Here is a 13,840-nt window from a genome sequence, read left to right on the forward strand (position 1 = left end):
CAATTGTTCAGTTTTCAAATCTAAACTACTACTCACTTCAGCTTTGTGAAATCCATACAAAATCTAGTTGCACTTTTTAAAGGAGAAAATAAGACATAAAAATTCACCCTTAGGTGTGCAAGGGCAAAAAAGTGCCATCACATCATCTTGCACAATCACTGTCTAGCCAGATTATATTTTTAGTGTATTGTTCTTTTGTTTAAAAGCTTGAATTTGGCATAATGAACAATTAATGGGGGGTTTGTTTGCTTGGGGGTTTTTGTTTGGTGGTTTGTTGTTGTTGATTCTTTAAAATCTGCATCTGAGCTGTTTCTCTAGAACAATGCTAATAATGCTTACTCTTAATTCTCAGCATCTTCCATTTGAGAAAACTACAGTGATCAAATGTTCTGGAGAAAGCTTTGACATTGGGCACTAGGGCTGGATGATGGCACCAAAGAAGTCCTTTTTTTCTTCTTGCTACTGGAAGCAACATCCAGCTGAACAGTTGATTGTACCTATCACAAGCTCAAGTCTTACAAAGTTATGCAATTTTTCCAGCTATGCTCTTCCAAAAATATCCTGCATCAGGAAGAACAGGCAAATACGTAGTTCTGCATTAAAAACTGAAATTCATATGCAATAAGAGTGGGTTTATTGACTGAAAAGAAGCAAAAACCCTTCTGCATGTGTACTTAGGATGACATTTCAACAGACAAATGTGCATTAAAATGCTAGAGAAGGCAGCTGTGACCCATACTGCATCCTCATTAAGTGTTCATCAACAGCATCGAGGCCATTCTTCCATGTTACCACTTTAATTCACTGTATAAGCTGAAATTCTGCTTCCTTTTGAGCACTTAGGGGAGATTACTGAGGGCAAGACAAAGCCAAGCCATATTGGTATGGTCACAGACAAAAAGTGACATCGAGAACCACTTGAGTCATCCATGTTTAAGTTCGTAATTTAGCTAAAGGACTGCACTGATAAACCCTGATTTTACGTAAAAATAATACTGATAAAGGTAAAAGACACAAAACAATATTACACCTTGTAATTTTTTTAAAATTGAGACTATAGTAGCTAATGAAATAAATGAGGTTGCTTTCCCTACCATTATTTTATTAATATTTCTCACATTACTACTTGCTTGTTGACCTCCTAATATATCAAAAAATCAGTCTCCAAAGGCAAAATGCTACTAAGAGGTGGAACAAAAGAAAATTACTCAGTTGTGCTCAGCTTTTCTAAAACCTCACAACATTTACCATTTGCCTTATCTTTCTTCATATCCTACTAGTATTTGCTCACCCAAAAATAATCTTATAAGGTAATACTGTTGCCACTATTTTTTCTCCACAGTAGCAATTTCTTGAGAACAGAACCCTCAGTCTTTCAGCATATGTGATATTCCATATGCAAAGCAGATTTGGTTGTGAAAAACAAGCCACATTTCAATATTTATTTGGGATTATGTTTGAGACAATTTAAGAAAAAAACCCCAGAATTTCAGTATTTTCAAGATGTGTAAGAATTACAAGGAAAGCCTATTATTTTTTCCTAGCATTTAATGAAAACTCAGCTTTAAAAGGTGAAACAATGCCAAGTAATGGTTCTTCTTAGAGTCTTTTCCTATGAGTACCACCACATTCTTCAGATTTTCTGCTAAATTCTTCAATACTTTTGTTATTGAACCTTGTTAAGATTTTGGCCAACGGGGTCAATGACCAGGATGGATAATCAGCACGGTGGTAAATGCCGAACCTATTGGGGATGGTTTCCTGGGCACTGTTGCTCTCTCACCCAGACCAGAGCCTCACTAGACAGGACTACAGTAGCCCACAATGAGGTTTGACCTGCGAGACATTTGATGCTTTAAGAGTGTGTCTGTGTGTGTCTCTGTACAATTAAACATATGTACATATAAATGGCAACTGTGATAATATCACTAGTGTGCTGCATTCTGCCAATGGCAAGCAGAACAGAAAGGCTCTGATTTCCCAAAGTAACAAGTGTCAGGATATTCATATAAATATTAGCATCTCATTGTTGAAAAAGGCATCATAAAATCAAATCTTTTCTGTTGCTACAGTTTGCAAGCCATCTTAATAGTAACTCCAGTTTAACACTTCTCTTTCTTGCACTTGTGTGCTAAGCAATTTGAACAAACACCTTCAATGTAAGATACAGTTGGTGACATCTTTTGCAAATAAACCACATCAATCAGCTAGTCAGTTCTAGCTTGTGACCAACACAGCACAGATTTTGGGCTCATTAGACAGTTTTAGTACAGACTGTGAAGAGAAACAGTGTTTTTAGTATTAAATCAAACATATATGCATCTTTACCTGACAGAGCATCTTGTGCTTCAAAAAATGTGCTGAGACCTCCTTTGACATAAGCTAGACTCCCTTCATTTTTCTTATTGGCTTGTTTCTTCAAATTCACAACAGCTGTTTTGAGCTGATCAAAACTGAAAACAAACAAGAAAACCTCAGAGACATTTAAACAATAAGGTCAGCTAATAAATAAACAGAACAAACTACTCAGAAAATAAAGCCATTTACTTTCAGAACAGTTACTAGGGGCAAAGTAATTGCTAATGAGTGTACATTTCAATAATGAGAGTTGATTCTTAGTCTAAAGATCTCAGTATTTTAGTTTCAACCCTAAACAGGAGGGCTCCTATCACTTGTGATGGAAGAGCTTTCTTCATAATAACAACCTGGTCAAGATGTTTCTTCTAAACATGCAACATTGCTCTGACTTAACTGTAATATATTAAATAGGTGACAGTAGAATTCATTACACATACTACACAGTAGATTAACAACAGATGTTACAAGTCTCTTTGATAACGACATTTGTTTAATTCTGCAGCTTTACTCACAATTCTTTCTCACTTTTGTTTCTGAATTCATTCAATATTTCAATATTTTTGTGTTGGTTTAGACATACAATTCAGAACTGAATACAATATTAGTTCAAAAAAAGAAAAGCTAAACAGATTCCTGCTTTATGAAGGTATGGTTTTTATATGCAATCTGCTGAAATATTTTTGAAAGACACTTCATAGGGCAGTATTAATTGCCAACTCATCATGGTTGTGTGGGGTAGCTTTCTTTTTTATCTGATTTTCCTAATATTTCTTCATTTTTGCCAGTTTACATTTGATTTCACATCTTTATTTTTTGCAAGCACCTGCAATTAATTGAGAAGTCTTATGCTGTGAATAAATCTTCATTAATTGTATATAATTTTTTTTGGTTGATAATGATTAATATGACCTCATAGTTATATTACTTGATTAACTATAAAAACACCACCATGAACAAGCTCAGAAATTCAAATATAGCACATGATTTTCATACTTAAAGTCTTTCTTTCTAGCTGCCAGCCAAAGCTATCTCACTAATACAAAAAAAAAGGAAACAAAAAACTGCACTACACCTCTGTGAGGAGAGGGATCAAGGAAGTAGGAAACTAAGACATAAGACAATTCCATCAATGTTCTGCCCATTTTAAAAAGAGCTGGTATACAATAATGCACATTAAGAGAACAAACCAATTTTCAGCCCAGGCAATGAAAAGGCTATCACCACCTGCTGGGAGACAAAGCACACTGGTGCACTTAAAAGTGCTTTTCTTTTTATACTCATGATGTCACAAAATTTTGCCTAATTTTCTGTTTCCATCTGCTGGACAGAAATAACATTACTCATTACCTGGATTGGTCCACTTGGGCATATGTGAAGAACTTACCAGAAGCATTTTCAAAATAATGAAAATCTGTATAGTTCTCCTTTTAAGCACTGGTTCATGTTACCTGATGATCTCACAGCATGTCAAAATAGTTTATTTTTATTTAACAGGATATTGCCAGGATTAAAAGAATCAGTAAAAAAGGATGTTATACTGATTTCTTAAAAAGAATATCCTTCAAGTAAAAAACAAATGTAAGCTAACTGAAATGTCAGTGCACCACACATTTACCATTTCCAATAGCTAGGGTTATGTAGAGGACAAGAACTAAACCACTGCTCTGTTTCCAGAAAAACAGCACAAATTATATGGGATGATATTTATACAATTCCAGAAAATTTTTAAGACTACACATGTTGAATTGGGAAAAAAAGAAAAGTAACCAAAACAGTTTTTCTGCTTCTTTATTTAAAGAGATACTTATAGTTAGATTCAAAACGTAACTGGATTCACCCTACCCTTGGAGCCTGTTGATCGCTGTTGAGTTTTACACTGCTCTAGGACCTTCAACACTAAGATTTGGATTTTATAAACCAATATAAATGGAGTTAATATGCAAAAAACTCCAGCTTTCATTTAAAAGTACAAATTAACATTTTTTATGCCATTGGATGGAGGAGATCATTACTTGAAACTGTTGACGTGCAAAGACAAAAATTGATGGAATTTTTTCAGCAGAAGAATGAAATACTTAAGCTCATACTAGACAAAGTGTTAAAAATGGTTTTTCTTTTCTAAAAGCACCTAACTCATTCAAGCTGTATGGCCGCCAATATTTATCCTCTTCTGAACTTGTGGCTCAGCTCTCACATCTTTCTTACAGCAGTGGTCATAGCTGGGCAGAGCACTTCACTGCAGCTTCAACAATGCCAAGCAGAATAATCTCATATCTTACCTAACACATTGCTGGTGATACACCCCAGAAGGTGATTTGCACTAGACAGTCAACTTTTACGAACACTGGATTGTCTTCTCTAGGACTGCTTTCCAATCCCAGGTGTGTACTCTCCTATGTGCCTTCCCCACACCCCTTTGAGTCCTGAATTCAACTATTTCACAATTGCTACAGCCACGGCTGCCACTGGTTATCACATCCCCTGCCTTGCCTGCAAGAATCCTACTCAGAAGAGTAGCACCCCTGGAGGCCCACACTGCAGCTATGTTAGAAATCATTGTGAGAGCTGCTCACAAGCCTCCTGGGATTGCTGCCCCTCCTGTAAATATGAAGGATATTAAAATCTTGTACAAAAATCAGGGTCTGCTCTCTGGAAACTTCCCTAAGTTGCTTAAGGAGGATTTTGTTCACTTCCTCATGCCACTGCAATGTCACCCATTTCAGACTCCTGAAGAAGATCTCAACCATTCTGCTCCATAACAGGGCCCATATATTTATTCCAGCTGTTCTTCACATGAAGGTCAAGTCCCTCTCTTTTTTCCTGGGTATCTTCTTCAGGTATCCTCTTGCTATCCATCCCCAAATACTAGGAACATAAGCTATCCCACTTTATTCCAGTAGTAGGTTTGTCTAATTCCATATGTCTCTTACTTGCTTCTCAGAGAGCACATGAGTGTATAAAGGCATTTAAGGTTAGACACTTCCAGCTAGTTTTCTAATTATCTGCAGCATTCTTAATGCCATCACTGAACTCACAGGTAGCATTCTATTCCCTTCATTAAACTGCAGGCTGTTATCACTATCTCCTGATATCCTGAATTTGAAGTTTTTGACACCAAAGTGCAAACCTGCTGGCAAAAATGCTCCCATTCTCCCATCCTACTTTTTCAAATTAATTCAATTTCTCACTAGCAGTCGTTTTTCTTTAGTCATGGACCCAGCTACAGAAGAAAAAAGTGCTGCTTTTGAAACCAGGGGTACAGCCATCTGTGAATCTACAGGATGCATCCCCATTACCCAAAGCTTTCCCCTTCACATATAAATCAAAGGGAATACCTAGGCTCCCACATTCTTCACTGTTGTCCCCAGTCTGCCGTCACTTGTGATCTGTTCTGCATTCCCTCTGGGCAGTGTCACTGGTGCCCACATGGATGAGCAACAAAGTGAAAACAGCCCAAGTACCAAACATAGAGAAAATTTTTTACAAAGACCTACATCAAAAGCTGTTTACTCTTTATCACTTTATTATCTCCTAAATTTTTTAAAAATCTTGATCCCCAAAGTTATCAGATCCCCAAAGTTATCAGATTCTGACAGATTGAATTAATTTGGAGTAACTCCTCTTAGTTACTTGATTTCAAAAGATGCTGTCATTATACGTGTATTAGGTAATCATGTTCTGTTGCTGTTCTGGCCCTTTAAAGTAACACCATTTTGAGAGGAAATTTAAGTATTTCCCAAGCAGAGTAATGGCTGTTTCTGGAGCTTTAAAAACCAATCCTCCCACCCCCAAAACCAAGAAGCAACACATAATTTTTTCTACTAGTAGGAAACAAAAGTAAAACAATTTGTAAACTCATATTTCCCTTTAAAATACCAATCAGAGTATCTAGCTGAAAATAAGAAAAGAAGCTCATCTTCTCTATTAAAAATGGTTTCCAGTATTATGAGAACACATAGCAGATAAAAGTTTTGGAATTCAGTTATACATGCAAAAATACATTTCTATAATACATTCCTGTAAATACATACTATGAACTGTATTTCTAAATTAAAATCTTGTCAAAATTTTAAGGGATTTACCTCAAAGATCCTACTTCAGCGTTTTCCAAAAGCGTTAACTACAACCTAATTGATACAAACAATTTTACTAATCTGTTCAGTGTCCATAACCTGTGTCTCTGTTCATGACTTAACACCTGGAGTTTCCACTCAAGACTGTACTAACTTCTTGATTCCTACAGTTTGAAGAAAGACAGCTTCCATCTGATATTGGGCGTTGGCGATATAAAAACCAAAAAACCATCATAAATTAGGTCTGGTTAAAAACAAGGTCTTTCTCAGAAGCAGATTAAGCAAACTGGTTGATTCAAGTTTCAGGCCAAGCAGACACACCAGAAACAACTGTGACCACTAGATGTAAATGCAAACCATCATTGACACATCTACTGCATAATGAAATACCATCAGTGACTTGCACTTAAAACAATTACTTATATGACAGCAACAAACCTTGTTGTTGAATGATTCTCAATCAGGTACCAGGCAGCAGAAAAGTTTTCACTTGTGAAATCAGCGCTCATCCCAGGAAACAGTGACTCTAAATCTTTTTGAGGAAATCTGCCCCTGAAAAATGAATATTAATTTCTTCAGTGAAACACAGCCTTGTAAACAGTTTACAATTAAAACATTCACAAAAAACCCCAAACTAACAACAAACACCAAATAATTTCCCTATAAGATGGGAACATTAACTTGTAACTCAGCTTGGAATAAAATCTGCTATTACAGACACATGTAACGTGACTGGGAGAGACTGAAATCTATTCTAATTAAAACTAATTTCACAATTGTGATTTCACTATTACACGTAAGACAGAAATGTTGTCTGTACAAATTGCTTCTATTTAACTTTAAAATGGCAGGGCATGAGAAGTTTGGCAGCTTGTAAATCATCTCACACAATTACTGTCTATTGATTCCTGAGCAGCAGAAATCAGAGAAACATGAAAGAGAGATACACAGAATATACTTCCATTATATACAAACACTGAAAAAAGTATAATACTGAGTTAAAATTATTCTCTTGCAAAACAGAACACACTGATCTGTCTGTTCACCATACACAAAACAAAGGAAAAACAGACTTATCTCAAGACATAGCCAGCAGGTTTTGTAAGTTTTTACTCAGTCTTACAAATGCATGAAGAAACCATGTGAGCCAATTCCTTGTGAAAACAGATTCTCTATAAAAGCATTTTTAAAACTATAAGTAGTTTCTAAGGTATTCACCCAGAAAATTTATTCCATTTACTTTAAGTCTGTGTAATAAAAATATTTAAAGCACTTTTTGATGAAAACATGACAAACTTCATCCCTCAGTCTGGCCACCCACTCAACACTTGGCCATATTCATTCCACCAGGCACTCAATACATCACCAGGTGCACTCCCTCCTCTCATCTTCACCACCAGCTGCATCCCATCCTCAGAGACTAATTGTGGCAAACAAATTCACTTGTGGTCAGCCCTAAATGGGTCAGTCAGTTGGAGTTTGTGGACTTATGTCCCTTTCAAGTGAAATATTCTCATGTATTCCAAAAATTTACAGTTTTTTCAGTAAAATTTTTCATTTTTGGACCACAACATCCAATTCAAAAGACAATGAAGTCCCTCTCTGATGCTCACAAGTTAGGTGAGCTTTGCTATACAAAGTAAAGTGTAAGCAAATGAAAATCTGCCATTCTTTGCATTTGAGAGCAAACTTGGGTGAGAGTAGCAATCCAGAGTCAGTTATAAAAATTACATTTAACATACAGGGAAAGCCATTTAAATGGACACAAAAGCAGTGATGTCATAGTTTTAGGGTTTTTTTCTGTAATCTAAACATGTTTCAAGATAGTTAAAGCTGTTTTTATTACAAAAAGCAAACAGGAGATTAAGTGAAACAAATCTAAACGCAGGCACATTAAAAACTACAACTATATGGAGAGGAGTTGTTTCCTGGAGGTTTCTTTTCATATCCAAATGGCCATTAGCACAAGCAGGTACAAAGGACCTACGTACATAATGACATGGCACATAAGTCTTTCATCAGTAGCACCTGATTACAGCAGGGGCATGAAACAATACTTTTTAAAAACCAGAAAAAAATCAAATGAGATTCAAGGAAAAGTGATGACAGATATGAAAAGTAGAGATACAAGGAAAATAGTGTGAGAAACAACTGCAGCAAGAAAAAATGAGGGTCCCAACATTTGCCTGTGTTCAATGAAAAAGTGATGATGTTACAATAAAACTTTAAGGCATAAGTAGCCAGATTCAGGATTTTAAATGACCTTAAATTTCATGAATGACAGTAAGCAGAAAATGCTGATGGATGTAAGAAGAAAGTTTCAATTTATTCTTAATTTGAAGACAATTTAAGATACTTTATTTTACCCTCCAATTAGTAAAAAATGCCCAGTAGGAACATGAACTTGAAGGATAGTACTTCACATCTAATACATAGTACAACTGTACAAAAAAGGACTTATATTCAATCCACACATGGTAACATCTTTGTAGACAGCTGCATTTTTAATGCAAAAAAACAAAACCAAAAAACAAATTTGAGTTTTTGGGAGAGACTTGGACATTCTGTGCAAGCACTATTTAAGTGAATGCAATTGATACAGAAGTGGAATTTCGCTCATATTTTCAGCATTTCCATGTATGTTCTCCAAACCCAAAAGAGAGATATAACACAAAAAGCACACACACTAAAATATACCAATACCAAATGCTACTCATAACTGCAGGTTTGTAAGGGATATGCATGACAATTTAAGCTTATGTATGAGCTATACAATTCCTAGGGGGGAAAATGAGACTATTTTTTAATATATATATAGAGAGAGAGACCAAGACAGACTTGTAATGAATTACTGCAAATAAATCTTGTCTACAGACAGAGGGACACGAAGGAATTTTTTTTCAATTTGATGTTTGGCTGCCTTGAAAATTATTAGGAGGGTTTTTTTTCCAGCAGATGTACTTGAGTAGAACCATAAACTAACAATGCTTTTATCTGTGCAGATGTATTTTAGACATAGTCACAACAGACTAGAAACATAATCGTGAAAGTGTGAGGTATGTTAGCAATACGTTATACTGTATGGTTTAGTACTCTTATTTTTATCACACATTTTACCAGTAGCTTCCCCACTAACAGATATGCTACAGCTTGCTACATACAGACTTGCTACAGCTGTCTTCAAAATGAAGTGCACACTAAAATGCTCAAACTGAAAACAACTGTATCTCTAGAATGTCTGGCCAGATGCATCTAAAAAGAGACTGACTCCACACAAGTTTGTCTCACTAACTTCCATTAGTAAATTAAATAAGTCAGGTTTTGGAAGTTTTTCTCATGAAAACTTGCTTACCGTTTACTTATAAACAAGCCCATTTGTGACTTGAAAAAGTATTTCTGGTTTATTCTTTTCAACATTACAGGGTGAAGATGAACCAGTACAAAAAGCTTAGATCATGGCATGCAATTAAACTGTAAATAATTTCTCTGTTGATTATACAAGAATCACTTAATGAAAAAGTAATCATTGTAAAAGATACTGGGAACCACAAACTGAATCCAGAAAACTTCAGAAAAGGAAGAGTGAAGCTTACTACCCATGACAACCCTAAGTATTACACTACCTTTAAAATTTCAGCAAAGGTACACATACTGGATTTGTACACTAGTATTTTCTGCTTGGCACACTATTTTACCTAGAATAGAACTAGATCTGATACTAGACCTATAGTTAACATTTTAGAATAGTCTTACAAATGCTTCAGCAACAATTTTAAATACAAAAGAATTTGAGATTTCACATAGTGGTTATATTAATGAGAAGTATAATAAAAATACAATTGGTTACAAGCCATGATACACTTTCACTTCCCTCAAACAGCCGCTGAGTGTAGTTAATAAAGTCATACAACATTAGATGTAGTGGTCCTTGCTTCCATGTAAAGGCCATGCACATTTACTTTGGATTTAAAACAGTGTTCAATTCACTTGTGCCACAAGTGCCCATCAAGAGAAGTCCCTCCTTGCACTACTCCAAACTTCAGGTTCTGTATAGACTAATAGCAATAAACATAATTTCACATTACAGGATACATGGGCTCTTACAAATCTACAGAACTTGTGTCCATATACAGCATTTATATTCTCCAGAGATTAGCTGGAAATCTCCATGGGTAATCACAGCCTTGAAGCAGTCACAATCAAATATGAGCAACAGGATGCAACAGATACCAATTAACAAAGTCTGACAATGAATGCAGTTTAGTAAGTAGTAATTTTTCTGTAAAATTTGCTTTGCTCCAGAACTTCAGAATCTTATAGTCATAATTTCAGCATTTTTTACCATATTTGCAGATTAAAGGTGCATCCCAAAGCAAGATATAGACACCAAAAGCTAACTTGAAGCTCAGTTCCACAGGAGTTTCTAAAAGGTCAAAAGGAGCAACTTTAAATAAACACAGATTCTGAATAGCAACCAGCATAAATAAGCTCCAGCTAGAGCTGCTGTACACTCCCCCCACTGTCTGGTACCAGTCAGACTCCTTGAAGCTGGCTTTGTACCAGCTGCACTGTGTTAATAATGCATGCAAAAAGATCAGCATAAGGGACACTGGTGTAGACTAAACACGACAAATAAGAAGGTGTTAACAAAGGTCTCTCCAATGGCAACAAGGCAAGGGTGCACTCTGGCAATTCTTTCCTAGTAGCATTGAGTTCATTAGAAATATGAAAACAAAGTAGCAACTGTATTTTAGAACTGGCAGAATGTGGTATGAGAAATCTACAAAGAGATTATAGGCTGCGTGCTGCAGCTGATGCATCAACCTAACAAGCAGTAAGTGCTACTTTATTTTTTAATATCGTAAAGCTAGGACTATACTGCAACTCTCTTTTGCAGCTTTCAGAATTTTTTGGCATGCATCTCTGTAATCAAGTTTCCACACGCCCATCACATTCAATGATGAAATTTACTGTATTTCCATACAAGTCATTTAAAAATAAACACCTCGGCCTCCAGAAAGTATTTTCCTATCTCGTGGTAGCAAGTTGACGTTTACCATTAGGTGGCAGCGTAAGATCATCTGTTTCCTTCTCCCAAATGAACTGTTTTGGAAGCTGGCGTGGGAAGAGGGAAGCATCTGTATTGAGTGGGTGGATACAGAAGTATGTGGAATGTACTTAGCATGTCAGCCTTTGCTTTCATGTACGAGATGGATCCACCAGAGTGACCTCTGCTACATGCAAAACAACAAACATTATTCAAAAATTTTCTAACCACCACTAGGTCTGACTGATGTTACTGTTTTGCAGAGAATTAATTTCCTTAGTCTGACAGAGTAGTAAGAGGAGTCAGGGAACCCTTGGTTAAACAAGGACTTGTCGTGCAGGAGGAGGAAGCATGTGGTACATCAGAACAAGCAATTCATTCACAAATATCACGTAGATCTAAATTTTCCATCAACATATTTAACCGGTGTCTAAGAGACATAGTCTCTCCTGGAACAATACCAAATTCTGGATGATGTTGTGTTACCAACCTGCTTTTGTAACAGCTCTAAATTGTTAAAACCAATCAAAGTACTGCCACATTGCTGCTAAGGTCAGAATTTTCACACCAAGTTCCATATTTCTCATACTGAGACAACTACTCTGCACACTTGTTTTTCTTTCTGCAACCTGTTTAAGACTTCTCCCGGAGAAGCTGGCAACCCAATGCTTGGACAGGTGTACTCTTTGCTGGATTAAAAACTGGATGGCCATGCCTAGAGAGTGGTGGTGAATGGAGTTACCTCCAGCTGTTGGATGTTCACTACTGGGATTCCCCAAGGGTTAGTACTGGGGCCAGTCCGGTTCAGTATCTTCATCAATTATTGGGACAATGGGATCAAGTGTACTCTAAATAAAGTTTGCACACGACAAGAAGCTGGGTAGGAGTATTGATCCGCTGGAGGGTAGGGAGACTCTGCAGAGGGATCTGGACAGGCTGGATTGATAGGCTGAAGCCAGCGGTATGAGGTTCAACTAGGCTGAATCTTGCTTGCGTCACAACAACCCCAGGCAGCTACAGGCTGGGGGCAGAATGGCTGTAAAGCAGCCTGGCAGAAAAGAACTTGGGGGTGCTGGCTGACAGCAGCTGAACACGAGCCAGTGTGTGCCCATATGGGCAAGAAGGCCAAGGGCATCCTGGCCTGTGTCAGCACTTGTGTGGCCAGCAGGACCAGGGCAGTGACTGTCCCCCTGTACTCGTGTGGTGGTTTGACAGGAAATGGGACTTCTGGGATGCAGTGAGAGCGCTGAATCCTAACCACTAGACCACCAGGGAGAGAGTATTTTCATGGGGGCACTGGCATTGAGCCAGTGTCAAACCATGACAACTCGGCACTGGTGAGGCCACACCTTGAGTGCTGGGTCCAGTTCCGGGCTCCTCGACTCAATCTGTGCCAGATGAGGTTCAGGTTGAACATCAGGAAGATTTTCTTCCTGAAAGGATCATCAGGCATTGGGATGGGCTGTCCAGGGGAGGTGATAGAGTCACTGCCCCTGGAGGCGTTCAAGAAATGGCTGCGCGTGGCACTTGGGGATATAGTTCAGTTGACAAGATGGGGACTGGTCAAAAGTTAGACTCAATGACTTTGAGAATTTTCTTCAACTGTAACAATTCTGTGATTCTATTCTATGATTCAATGTTTCTGTAAGGATTCCTGGCTATATCTGCATAACACCACAGCCAGGAATACTCCCTGGGGAGGAAGGTGGCACAGACCTGCTCTGAACTGAAAGTATGTGCAAAGGTAGTGACAGGACACTAAACCCCCTACTAAAAATTAAAAAGCAGAATTCAAAGATTAAGTATTTTAAATACCTATTTTCTGGTGGGAATCGACTATCTCACAGCATGCACATAACAGACACTAAGTTACATCAATGCCAAAAACCCCTTATCTGACTGGATCAGCTCTGTGTTTTAGATGAATGAACAACTTTTAGGAAGGGAGAAGAACAAAAGTGTGCAAACATTCTTCTGCAAATACATTTGTGACTTCAAGGGTCACCACCATCAAAACACACGGACCAGCAAGTTCAAGTTTCATTACAATATACTTGATTTTATTTATTAGCAAGTGAGATTCTTAGCTACATGACACAGGAACTGCAATTAATACTTGGAAAATGTGAAGAACTTATCAGGCAGCAATTACTGAGTAGTATAAGTAGTAGTGTATTTACTACTTCCTGAACCTGCAGGCTGAAAGGTGATGGCCTGAACATTATGTATACATGTGGAGTTAAAATATCTTGACTGCATATATAACATTTAAAATATCTTGATTATGTAAAAGAACAGCCAGGAGGATGACTATATATGCATTGCTGTCTTTTTTGCATCCTTGCAACATTTGAATTTGAAT

The 13,840-nt window shown here is 37.2% G+C and overlaps 1 protein-coding gene across 1 annotated transcript in view; it reads right to left on the bottom strand.

Moving 5' to 3' along the window:
- The window catches only part of EXOC2 (exocyst complex component 2), a 125,369-nt gene that overhangs the window by 88,223 nt on the left and 23,306 nt on the right, over window positions 1-13,840 (bottom strand). The window contains exons 5-6 of the mRNA XM_058030220.1: window positions 6,870-6,983; window positions 2,329-2,453 (exon numbers count right to left, since the gene is read on the bottom strand). Coding sequence (XP_057886203.1) covers window positions 2,329-2,453; window positions 6,870-6,983 — 239 coding nt within the window. The remainder of the gene's footprint in view (window positions 1-2,328; window positions 2,454-6,869; window positions 6,984-13,840) is intronic.

Source organism: Melospiza georgiana, chromosome 1 (assembly GCF_028018845.1).
Source record: "Melospiza georgiana isolate bMelGeo1 chromosome 1, bMelGeo1.pri, whole genome shotgun sequence".
Taxonomy (NCBI): domain Eukaryota; kingdom Metazoa; phylum Chordata; class Aves; order Passeriformes; family Passerellidae; genus Melospiza; species Melospiza georgiana.